At 37.6% G+C, this 12,705-nt stretch overlaps 1 protein-coding gene across 1 annotated transcript in view; it reads left to right on the top strand.

The window, feature by feature from the left end:
* Positions 1–876: 876 nt before the first annotated feature.
* The window catches only part of LOC118423381 (spectrin beta chain, non-erythrocytic 5-like), a gene marked incomplete in the record, with an annotated part of 64,603 nt that continues 52,774 nt past the window's right edge, over positions 877–12,705 (top strand). The window contains 2 exon segments of the mRNA XM_035831502.1: positions 877–1,156; positions 12,575–12,695. Of these exon segments, the coding sequence (XP_035687395.1) occupies positions 12,585–12,695 (111 nt within the window).

Genomic DNA, 12,705 nt, shown 5'->3' with positions numbered 1-12,705 from the left:
CACTGTGCATTTGTTTATTCTGTTGTCTTGTAATCCGTTTATAAGATTTTCTTGTCAATAAGAACTTAAGGGGTATTTTATACACCATTTTTTTTCTTCACGACAGAATGTTTTGGAACTATTGACAGGATGATCCTTTGACAATCGTGTGAATAACACCTTTGTCAACCCTAACTCTGATGCTGCTTTGATAGAAAATGGTACCAAAATAAACCTTCTTTACATCCCTGAACAAGAGCGATTATCAAGAATGATAGGAAAAGTAAATCTCCAAGCAGATCTTATTGTGCCATAAGATAGGCCAACTTTGATACTATCTTTATAGTAGGATTTGCTTGGAGATTAAGGAAAAGGATATTTATAAAAAGAATGTCATGGCCTGAGCCATTGATTGCACAATGCTTTGCTTTATAACTCTCTAGATGTTTGCTGATAGAAGATTATTCCTTCGCTTCATAATGATCATGAAGTTCATGCAGATTTTTTTACAGCATGTTGCTCTTGACAGCCTTGTCAGTCACAGAATATCAGCTCTTTAGGGGAATAGCAATGTTGAAAACATTTTGTTGTCTTCCCCTCTCTGTCCTTCACACTGACTTTGTAACCATGTCAGGTGAGACCACCTGTTATGGTCTGTTGACATCATACTTACAATGTAGTTTTGCTCATAACATGCACTCATTCAATTCTCTATTAAAAGAGATTTGATTTCGCTCACTACAAGATACAGTCAGTGAGCCATGGTTTTGAACGACAGCTTGCACATTAAATCAAACTTTCGGATGTACTGAACCGTGTCTGTGGAGAACAAAGTTTACTTTCCTCTGGGGTCAAAGTCGAGAAGCCCCGCCCAGGTCATGAATAATGAATGAGTTCATTCAGACGCCATGTTGTTGCCAGCTGCCGAGCGCTGGTCGAGGAGGGAAACCTGAGCAGATTCACCACCCGTGTAAACATTGCTGTTTCCCTCGAATTTATTCTCACAACTTCATTACTGCGAATGAACGCTACTTTCTGAGGATGGCGATAAGACAGTTTGAGCAAGGAATGCCAATAGTTTGCGCTGGAAAGGAACGACGTGTGGGGGTTTAAATCGAAAAGCCCGCCAGGTTTGGATGGGGGAACTCACAAAGTGATTGCACCGAGCGAACAAAAGGTAGGCAGATTCATACTATTCGCCCCCGGCTATCTTTATTCATTGTTGTCAGCCGCGCTACCCAATGCATGTAGCGGAGTTGTACTGTCCACAGAACAGGTGTAACAAGGTGATTTAGGACAGGTGTGACTAGCAGGACAGGTAAAGTGGTACCGTTATTTTTGGGGTGGGGGGCAGGTGGTTGTGTGGTCCGCTGAGCTGAGCTGAGCTGAACCCTGACGGTGTAAATGTTCAAGAGACGATGCTTTGTCACTAAAACAGCACCGATATCCTCACTAAATTACCTCAACTATTTGTAGATCGTTCTGGTGTAAAATGAGAGATTGGAGAGTTCATGCAAAGGTGTCAAATTTGAGAGATTGAGCCGGATTCTCACTAGTGTCGATTTTCGAATTTTCCCCAGTTATCAGACGACATCAGCCTCACAACTTGAGGTTCATGAATAATTGCGATATTCGTCCAGCCGTAAAACGTGAATGCAGGACGCAGATTGCGATATAATTTCGCGGAAATTACCAGTTCCAAACTTAATGTCTGGCTCTGACCCCCCCTCTAAAATATGTCAGTCATGTTTACCAACCGGTAAGTTTGCAGTAGGTGGACAGAATTCAGTCCTTCATTTGCGAAGTATGAAGTATGGCCTCAGCTATGATGGTATTTAGGAAAATAACTAGCGTTTCATTTCAAAAACATTCAAAGGGTAACATTATTACTGATATTGAAAGTTCACTGACATTGAAAGTGCAATGCTTTGATCCCACCTTTATAACCTTCATTGACCTCAGAGTCTAATGTTAGCTATCTTAAGAATCACCTGCACATGTTGCAAGCTTGCAAATATTGTGATTCTTCTAGAAATCAACCACAGTAACAAAACAGCAAGTAACGTTATCTATGGTGATATTCTGTCACAAGTCAGGTCTGGAAAACACTTCTTCAAGATTGTTAAAATTGTTTTTGTTCTATGAATTGTTAAATGATTTGTTACAGCAATTTTTGTAGCAAAAACTAGGAGTTGTTTTACATCTGAGATCAAAAGACTGAGGCATGATGAAACCATTCTGAAGGCTCCATTTTCTTTTTACTGTAGCAAAATGTATTTGATACATGAAACATTTCTGAATATTTCATTAAAAAAGTTGCAGAAGTATTGTTTCTGTAAAACTGTTCCTGGACTTTTATTTTTTTGGATCAGCTTGAACTGTTTTGAAACAAACCAAGTGGCCAATGAGTAAATTGAAAAACAAACTAAGACAAAGTGTCCAATGCATGTCTTACTTTCTATACTAAAATCTAAACCCAAGTTAAACAAAACACGTCCTGAGTTTCCCTACAGGAGTCAAAGGTAGCAACTGAGGTTGTCATAGTGATGATTGCCCTTATGTTGTATCAAACCCAAAATCCATGTAGGAAGTGTGTTGTGGTTAACTTTAATTTGACCCCTTTTAAGAGTTAAACCCTGTTTGGAGTGAGATTCCCTGAATACCTTGGGTGTCAGGTAGCTGGCATCTTGTATCACATTATGTGGGGTACAATTCAGGTGCGTGTAACTGAAGACATCTGACATGTAACCATTACCCCACCTAGACTTGGGGACATCCAATTATGTCAATCGTATTATCACATCACCAGAGCTGATCTTGGTGCATGCTTACTTGTTTGTTTTTTCTGCAGTTGATTCTAAAAACATGATGTACTGAACTACGAAGGAAAAAAAAATTGCGAATACAATCGAGAAACACCATTGCTGTGTTCTTATGACTTCATGTACAAATTTCAGGCCAAGGAAGCATCCTGTTCCCAGATTATTCTGTAGTATTGCTTTAGCTCTGATAACGTGGAGAAAGTGACTTTTATATGCTAAACCTGTCCCTTAATCTACGTCAAGTGGCTGTAGATACAACACACTTCAGTATTGGTCAATCTGCTGTCATTCTATCACCTTCTGTGTTCTCTACATGCAGGTTACGTAATGCCCGTATCCTGTAAAGTGTAATGTGAGCTGGCTTCAAAACGGCCAGCTGGGGGATTTCACTGGGCAAACAAGCATAGGGTGGTTCTTGTTTCTGTGTGTGCAAAAAAGCTTGTAGAGTTGGACAGGTTTAGCACCTCATAATTGAGTTATGATGGACTAAACTGGCTCTGAGGGTATTATCATTGTGACACATCCTGGCCTTGTTATCAGATAGTGGATTAGGAGGTAAAGTACCTCATAAATCATGTGATGGAAGAATGGAAGGTTTAGATGTGTATATCATCTACTCTCAAATTGTAATTTATAATTGTTAATATGTGAATGTGAAGATGTCTGAGAGATACTTCAGGTACTTCTATCTAACCAATTTGAAGATTTTTGCTCCCAGACAGCAAGAAATTCTCAGTCTATGTGCCAGAAATCCTGATTTTTGCAATGTGTCATGTGCTGTTGTCAAATTACTAATAAGACTTTTTTTGTAACATGCCCTGCTGTTGCACAAATCCAAAGTAAAATTCAACATGAAATTTGTTTCTTGTGTTTTGGAATAACTTTGCCAAGACAATATTGCTATAAACAAGATCATTAGTTCATATTATAGATATGTTGATGATATTATCCTGGTCCCAAGGGATGTTGTCAAGGATATTTATGTCATAAATACTTAATTGAGTGACCAGGTCAGTTTTGTTCTGTCAATCATGTAAGTTTATAGGTCAAGTCAGAGGAGATAGTGGCCAGCTTTACAGGTGGTTCTGAGTTCACTCCAACTTGCAATGTCATTTCAGACATAAGTGTGTAAAGGGGGTCATTGTTTTGTCCCACACTTGTCAAACCTGCACACCTAAACTGGTGAACAAATTGCACTATTATAGAACTTCCTTTTGTAAGAAAGTTACTGAAGTCTTTCAAAGTAAAGGTTGTAGTATCCAGTATTTGAATAAGGTTAGATATTTCTAAGCCTATGTATGTGTAACGTCTTTGCATTTTACCTCAATTTTTTTACCCCAAGTTGGTCTGAAAAAGTTTATTCAAGATGTACATTCTGCTGAAGACTTGTTTGTCATTCCAAGACTTAAGTGACATGATTAGCATTGCAGGGTGAAGTGGAGAAAACAGTGAAAGTGTTTGGACAGGTAACATTGCTATCTCTGTGCCTCTTGTTGAGTCATGGAGAACATGTGAACGGTGTTAGTAAATATTGACAGCTACAGTAAGGTGAGGCTGTTACGTCATGCATGCTGGAATTCTATAGAGCATTGACATGTTTAAAAGGCAGCTTGTATAAGGTAGAATGAGAACAACTGTTTGACCCAGTCAAAAATGTAGCTTATACATTTTTTCTTCAGACCATATGTATAGAAACATTACTGTACAGGGCTCGAAATTCATTTTGGGGATTGGGTGCACCAAAACATTTTTGGGTGCACCACTTAAATCTATGTAGAATGTCAGACAAAAATAATAACAAAACTTAGTTACAAGCTATCAAATCCCCCCCCCCCCCTTAAGCAAGTACCATGACAGACATTTTTATCATCTTTCTAACACTTGGATGTCAAGAATATGATGTATAATAGTATACTTGATATCTTTACATACATAAACCTAGAAAATATTTGGGTGCACCCTATGCACCCACTGAAAAAAATTGGGTGCACAGTTCCAGTTTTGGGTGCACCTGGGTGCACATGCACCCAGTATTTCGAGCCCTGCTGTATAACAAACATTTTTACCACAATATGATATCAATAATTTTGCTGTCCTGGAAAAGTTGAGTTTTTTTCAAAGGGAGGGCCTTACTTAGTTCAAGTATTGTACTGGCTATGATCCAGTCGCTTTGGACTCCTGAACTCAAGTCGAGTAAAGAGACATCATAATATCATAGTTGTAGTTTTATAGCACCCCCATATATACATTCAATAAAGTTCCTTTTTATGTTTAACAAGAAGAGAATGATGAAGATTCCATGGCATTATGCCAGATAACCTCAGAATGAGGAATGATTTTGTCCCTGACTGGAGGGAAAGGGTACCTTTGAACCACAACAGTGGGGTTACCATGGTGATGAAGGCAGCTTGTACAAACTTGGCAAACCTCAAATACTACTGGGCTAAAATTAGCTGAATGGGCATTGCACATGCACATTTTATGCAGGTCCTTAAAGATGTGGATGCTTGTATTCAGGCAACTTCTCTGGAGATTATTTTTGTCCGTTACTGTCTGATAATCATAAAAGAGCTTGTAGACCATATAGGTTAGATAGAATTGTTGAAAAGCAATCAAGGGGAAAAGGACCATGTCCGACCATCAACAAATTCACTACCACTACCAGGCCCTGTAGTTGTTACATTCTCAGTTAAAATGGCACATTTAAAGCTGCAGGAAAATATATTCATATCACAGCCTTTCACAGGATTTTTTTGCAACATCAAGAAGTAATGGCTTATGTAATCAGATAGCAGGGCTTGAAATACTTTTTTCTGCATACCTGCACTGGTGCAGGTAACATTGAAAATTACCTGCACCAGACAAATTTTACCTGCACCACTCTGAACTTAGGAATTAGGAACCATGCATTGCTGTTTTTTCAATGCACCTAAAAACAATCCATACACACCTACATCATACGACATTTGTGTATAAAGCCCAGTACATGGACCAGTGCAGGTTAGGTGCAGGTAGACACCAGAAATACCTGCACAGCTCCAATTTTACCTGCACTAACCTGCATATGCAGGTGGTATTTCGAGCCCTGAGATAGGAACTAACCTTTTATGCCTTGGTTGCTTTGGCTCATACTACATGTACATGGCCATTGTAATGGGAACTTTGTCAGCAGGATCAATATGTGTCATGCATATTATTAGGGCTCTGCTCACCATTTAATGTGTACCAGCTATCATTACTGGGATGATGGAGGAATCACAGACTACACTTTTATGGTGTCTCGATCGCTAGGCTGTTGATTTCCATATGAATATATAGAAGTGAACTTTTGTTAACTACAAGTTTTTATTTAACCGATATTTAAGAGATGTTATAAGGATTATGCTATATGACAGGTGGTTTCCAATATTCCAGATATTAGGTAAAACATGTGCTATAAACAGAAAGCTGTCAAAGTTTTTTGTGTAGGTGAACTCTTGATATGAAAGATCCATGAACATCCCAGTGTTTTAGAAATCATTAATGCAGTGATGATTTTTTTCATGTTCTGTTTCTTGTTGCCAAGATAGACATGAATATAGCTTGTATAACACCTGTCACCAGCCTTGTGTATAGTCAAGGCATTGAAGTACAGATCTTCTGTCCATACTTGACAAATCATGTTTTTATGTAGAAAAACACTTCATGAAAAGTGTGTGTTCAGCAATTCCAGTAGAAGGGTCAATACAACAGAAAAAGAACATTTTTATTAATTACCTCCCTTTTATCGACATTTCCTCTTCAAAAGTGCTTTTCTTATGAATGGAAATGGTGGCCGCACTGGCTGTTATTGGGTAATAAGGGAAAGTGTAGCTGAACATAGGTAGCAATTTTTTGTTTGCAATAAGTATGTTTCCCAAAATTGTCTTCCAAAAAAGTTAGAATTATTTTCCTGCCATTTCCTCAAATCACTTGCTATGTAAAAGTTTCACTTCCCATATTGAAATGTAGTTCAATTGGTTTATTACTACTGGTTTATAGTAACACCCTTAAAAATCAAATGATTATTCAAAAGTGATCATTCAAAAATGATCATTCAAACTACATAAACTCCAATATTTTGGATTACTTTGAAGATTTATTTTTCTATTCACTCAATCTGGAGATATATGGCTGATACAAGTGGTGCTGAAATATCAAACACTTCTTGATAAAGCAGTGTCCTTCCATTCTTATCAACTCCCCAATAAAACACAACAAGGGACAACAAAGGAATCACACACTGATCCATCAGGGAAGTCCTCTGTGATTTGTACTGACCTTTCTGGTTGTGCCCCTAATATATCTTTTGCACTGCAGCCTTATTGATATGAATTCAGTGCTGTATCAGACAAGGTGATCTGAGTGCAAGAGAATAGGTTCTTAATGTCATAGTGTTGCTAGGATACAGATTGTGTACATGTTTCTTAAAGATCTAAAACAAATGTATATGGTTTTGTTTTGCTAGTAAGGAAGACCAAATTGAATGTACATATAGGTAAACATTGGTTACAGCAAGGCTGACACACTCACATACTTGTGTATTTATTAAGAACATGTCTGATGAACATGATTATCCTGAGAATGCACCTAAGACAAGCTTGGTCTAAGGCAGTATTTGTGATGTTTGATTAAAGTTCAGATGATGACAGCATGTCAAGTGTGATAAGACAAGAATACACCTGTCAGATGAATCTGGCACTGAGACAACTTTTGCAGGCAAGTCCATTGTGTAACAATATCACAGGCTTTTACATCTTCCTTTGATACATATTTGAATATATGCTCTTTAATATAGTAAATGATAATGTAAATGTGAATGAGATTTAGTTTTCAGCTAATTTAGACACTTTGTAGAACAAGCCTCATCTGTTTTAGTATAGGCAAATCTACAGTTTCTGTCGATTCTTTTTCTCTGTTTCATATTATGACATATGGTCTGTCTCTATGCAGGATAGTTCCATTGTTTTCTTCTACTCAAATCATTCATATTATCTTCAAAGCTTCAAATTTCATTTTAGTTGCAATGATTTAGTGATCGTCCAATGCATCCCATGGATTTTTTTTCATGCCAGTGTTTTTGTAAATGTTGACATTTATTTTCTATTCAGAAATGATACTTGATATGTAAGTTGTACAAACAGAATGCATCCCTGCTTTTCTTCATTGAAAACCAAATAGGGGAATATTTCTGCATTGATAATGAAGCACACCATGGCTAATTCCCTGCATTGTGCCTGATTTTGTAGCAGATAAGCTTGTCCTGAACTGGCTTCCATTGTTTGGGCACGTGCTACCTAAAACTCAGATCAATAATTCATGGCTTATGATTGTATATGCTGTCATTGATAATGAAATGTCTAAAAATAATCCTTAATGTGTGGAATCTACAGAAAACTCAATAGGCAACATTTCTACAAGTATCATTTACGTACCAGAGTTTAGTGAAGCTAGTCTTTATGTAGCAAACATTCTATTTCATTGACTTATGATATATATCCATCAGTCTTGCATCAGCTGCACAGTTAATGGGTATTTCACCATGTGGCATTGTTGAATAGCCTTCCTGTTGCACATGTGATTTATTGCTGTTTGAAACAAGGGAAGTTTTTTTCAGGGGTGTTGAAGTAGAGTCTTTTGAATAAAGTGATGGATATGGTGATGGATATTTCTCTCTTTCTAATCTAGACATGTCAGCCTTCTCTTGTGGTATTTTATGTTTCTTTCAAAAGACAGTTTTCACATATAGTGTGAAGGTTGACCTGTAGATTAATACTAAGAGGAATAAAAGATGCCTTTTGCATGTGATGTGACAGATCTGGTATTATTGTAGTCCAGACTGTGTAAGTATTGTTGAATATTTTATGTTATAATGTGTTTTCACATACCATTGTAATATCATGGGGGCTTTGTTCTTCAGCACCAAGGACAGGAAAGTTATCCCCAAATCCCTCTGACTAGACATGCAAAGCACAGAGGCTGCCAGGTAGACAGAGATGAATATTTCTGTGATAGAACAGGGTATTTGATTTTCTGTGACTCACAGGAATCAATATGGAAGTGATACCTCAATTTGTGTTATTTTAGAAGCAATTTTGTGTAAAAAATATCATGTGCTTCAGTTACTGGTTTTGTATGTTGCCCATTTTTTCCATCTCATGTGTTTGATGTAAGATCATACTGTACCAGATATGTATCTTCTACAGTAGCTCTCATTTCTGTTAGCAAGATATATATATGTCATGTTACATTTAGGTTGTTTGCATTGAACTTAAGATCTGACCTTAAGAAAGTCAGTAAAATCAGAAATGAGCATGGAGCTTGGTCTTATCTGGTATTCTTGCAGTCTGGTCACATTGTTTTTATGGCTCAAGCCATTGATTTACACCATGCAAAATCAATCTTCTTTTTGACTTTGAGTACCATTACATAGCAATTTATGAGCTTCTGGTATCCAAGATTTTGATAAACATTTGAATGACTGTTCTTTGTGCTATATAATATAAAGTTTCTGTGATGTTGACAATGTTGTGTAGCTGCCATGCCAGTTGGTGTTTATATGTATTACACTACTTAACATTCATAACCAAATTAATGTGCAGTGGGTGGCAATTGTTTGCTTGTCCCAGATTTGATGGTAATGTATGAGGTGAAGTCCCCAGGGATGCCACAAAATGCCAGCTTCCTTTTGAACTGATCTCCTTTTAAGGCTAGGAAATGGGTGTTGAATATACAGTATAATGATTGATGATTTAGCATAGTTTTGGGAAAAAAATGTCTGCATCTGGGGCACATGTATTTGAAATAAGGGTCAGCTCTGTTTTGTTATTTTTTGTGATCCGTAAGCTTGTTTTCATCAAGAATAGGACATTCTGGCTATTACTGTTTTTTTTTGTCATATTACATGATGTGTATAGCAAGTAAATGTAAATGTAAGTTATAGCAAATGAACAATATTTTGTTGATAGAAATATTCCTCTGCAATATATACTATACTATCATGGAAGGTGACCCTACATAAATATCAAACCCATTTACATGGCTTGTGTGATAAATTAGTCTGTAAGACAGTAGTCTTATCCAGGGAGAATGTTATATATGCAAATATTATATTCTACATATATGTACTTCTATTTTTAAGTATTTTGACATAAGCAAAATTTGGTTGACAATAAAATGTTATCATATCATGGATAAATTTGTATTTATGTCATAATATTGTTCAGGTTGTATGATAAGCTTGTTTGCATAATGCACACATGGGACCTGATGTCAAATAAAACTTTGGACTTCCCAAGTAGATAAGAAGCCTTTATTGATGTAATACTATAATAGAATCTCAGATGTATATCTGTTGTAAGCTAAAGCAGATTCATATGACATAATGTTTTATTAGCCGTACAAGTCAGGCAAATTTGACACCTACATTGATGTTGAGGACTTATCACACATTTGCCCCAGTTGAAATCAGATCAGGTCTTGAAATCTGCAATTTGAAAGGAAGTTGCTAGGGGTATCATCTCCAGATATCACACTGTAACTTATAAGGGAGAAAATCTTAATAAATCCCTTTATAACTGTTTATACTTGTTAGCATATTCAAAGAGCAACCAACCAGCAACCAACCAGAAAATGCCACTTTACAAAGTCTCGCTGGTAGAGCTTATGATCTCCTTACCTTTGTTGTTATGGAGCATTTGAAGTCATCATATATACCCTGCTAGTTTTCAACCATATAAGGACTGCTGTCTATAGCCATCCAATACCTTAGGCATATAGTGACTAACCAATGTTGAACAGGGATGGAGCTTCAGTTGTTTTCTTGCTTTCCCTCATTACCAGATCTGAATCATCAGATGTGTCACCATCTCTGTATAATCACCTGTGACCTTTTATGGGTACGACACTTGTGTTTATGGAGAGCAGCCCACATGAGTCACAACAAGCAGGAGTGGATATAAAGAGGGTAGGAAGAGCTGGAAACCTTGCAGACTGGGGTCTGTCAGCCTCAACCTGGCCACAGTCCCCAATCTGCGCCCAAAACCTCTTGATCGCTAGGTCCTAATGGCGGCCTAGCTGAACCAACTGGGTCATACCTTTGTGTTTGGCTACAGTTTCTTCAGCTTTGGTCTTCCAACTGGACATGCCATAGGGCTTCCATGTATGTGATTTGTGTCAAACATATAGTAGTTTCAGCTATAGAGATATGTTGTTGTATGTTGCTGAAGTGTGGCTAAAAGGGCTATAGCAGCTAGGTCAATATGTTTGACACTAGCTATCTTCAACTTTAGTCTTCAAACTGGATGTGCCATTTCTAGATCTGTTTGGTGTGTTAGTCTGCTGTATTACAGGTTGTGGTGGTCCAAATGTCGTGAAAGTGTTGTAATGTGGTGTAAAGTTTGGGGTAATGAACCTGCATTAAATAACAAACAGTTTCAATGTGCCTTCAGGCCAAAGAGTGCCACGAACATTCAACGTGCCAGCTTTTTTTATTGATTGTGTGGTTTTGTCAGAAAAACCTGCAAAAATGCCATTTCCAAATGATCACACTTTTTGTTGACTGGTCTTCACAAAGATAATTTGGTGAAAAAACCCTCTTTTGGACTAAAACTAAAAAGTTACACTTAGACATTAAATCTTTTTATACTTGTCAATTATGCATACATATGTGATATCTGCAACAAGTGTCCTTGTGCTTGAGTTTGACAGGACCAGGAAAAGTCAAGAAGTAGTTTGCGGCTCTTACTGTGCATTAGACTAAGCTGTCATCTTTCATCTGAAGTGCATGTACCAGATATCAGGAGTGCCATGTCAGGCTTGTAATGGTCACTGTGCCAAATATGTCTTCCACTTGTCCAGTAGTGTTAAAAGCTTTCGTTTGGGCCGTACATTAGCACCTATGATCAAGAGGTTTTAAAAGGGGGGAAGGAGAACACAGCGTAGGTTCTCAGTGTCGTAAAATCGTAATGTGCCAAGCATCGGATGAAGGTGTCTACAACAGCACAGGCTTTAGAACAGGTGACAGATTTTGTAGATTTTCTTCCGACTTCAACATCTATGTAAACTGTTCTGCATCAATTATTCTAGCCTTCCTATAGATTTTGTATAGATTTTTTTGTTTCTTGCAGTTATTTTGCCAGTCTCTTTTAATGTTAGGTAGATCTAAATAGGCAGAGAGGCTATATCCAATGCTTCATTATGTCATAAAATGCCTATTTGGCAATTTGCCTCGATTGAAGGAACTTGGGCCATCGCCTAGATTTCCCCTAAATCTTGCATGGATTATTGATTAAGACGTTAGTCTAATACCATGTAGGTAGTAAAGAGCCTCCAGGTGGTCTTTACTGCTATTGTTGCTTGCAATATTTCTAAGATTATGTTGCATTTAATATGATGTTTTTCTCGTTTTGCTTGATTAAGTTTTGTTTATCATGCTCAAAACCGTTATATATATATAAATATATTTGAATGCTAAGGCCCGAGAATGTACATTCCCAAGAGCAAAGATAGCTTAACTGGAAATGTGGATCAGGCTCTATGTTACTTCGTGGGTGGGCGAGTATGACCAGGAGAAAGTAGAAGTATAGGCACAAAGTCTGCTCTGTAGTAGCCATGTTTCAGCCATTAGTGCTTACCTTAGGACAGGTATGAACAAAATTTAACTGTAAATCCTAGGTGAGAAAACATTTTGTTCCACAGGTTAGAGAAAATGGACAGACAGTATGAGATGGCTAATTCTAATGTTCTGTGCGCAGGTGAGAGGGGATGGATGGAGTAAGTCAGTTTGAGAAGGGGCGTATCCAGGCGCTCCAGCAGGAGAGGATCCACATCCAGCAGAAAACCTTCACCAAGTGGATAAACTCCTTCCTGGAAAAGGTTAGTTATC

The sequence above is a fragment of the Branchiostoma floridae genome, chromosome 1, assembly GCF_000003815.2.
Source record: "Branchiostoma floridae strain S238N-H82 chromosome 1, Bfl_VNyyK, whole genome shotgun sequence".
Taxonomy (NCBI): domain Eukaryota; kingdom Metazoa; phylum Chordata; class Leptocardii; order Amphioxiformes; family Branchiostomatidae; genus Branchiostoma; species Branchiostoma floridae.
The sequence above is the reverse complement of the archived record's forward strand: the minus strand, read 5'-3'. Positions and strand labels throughout refer to the sequence as shown.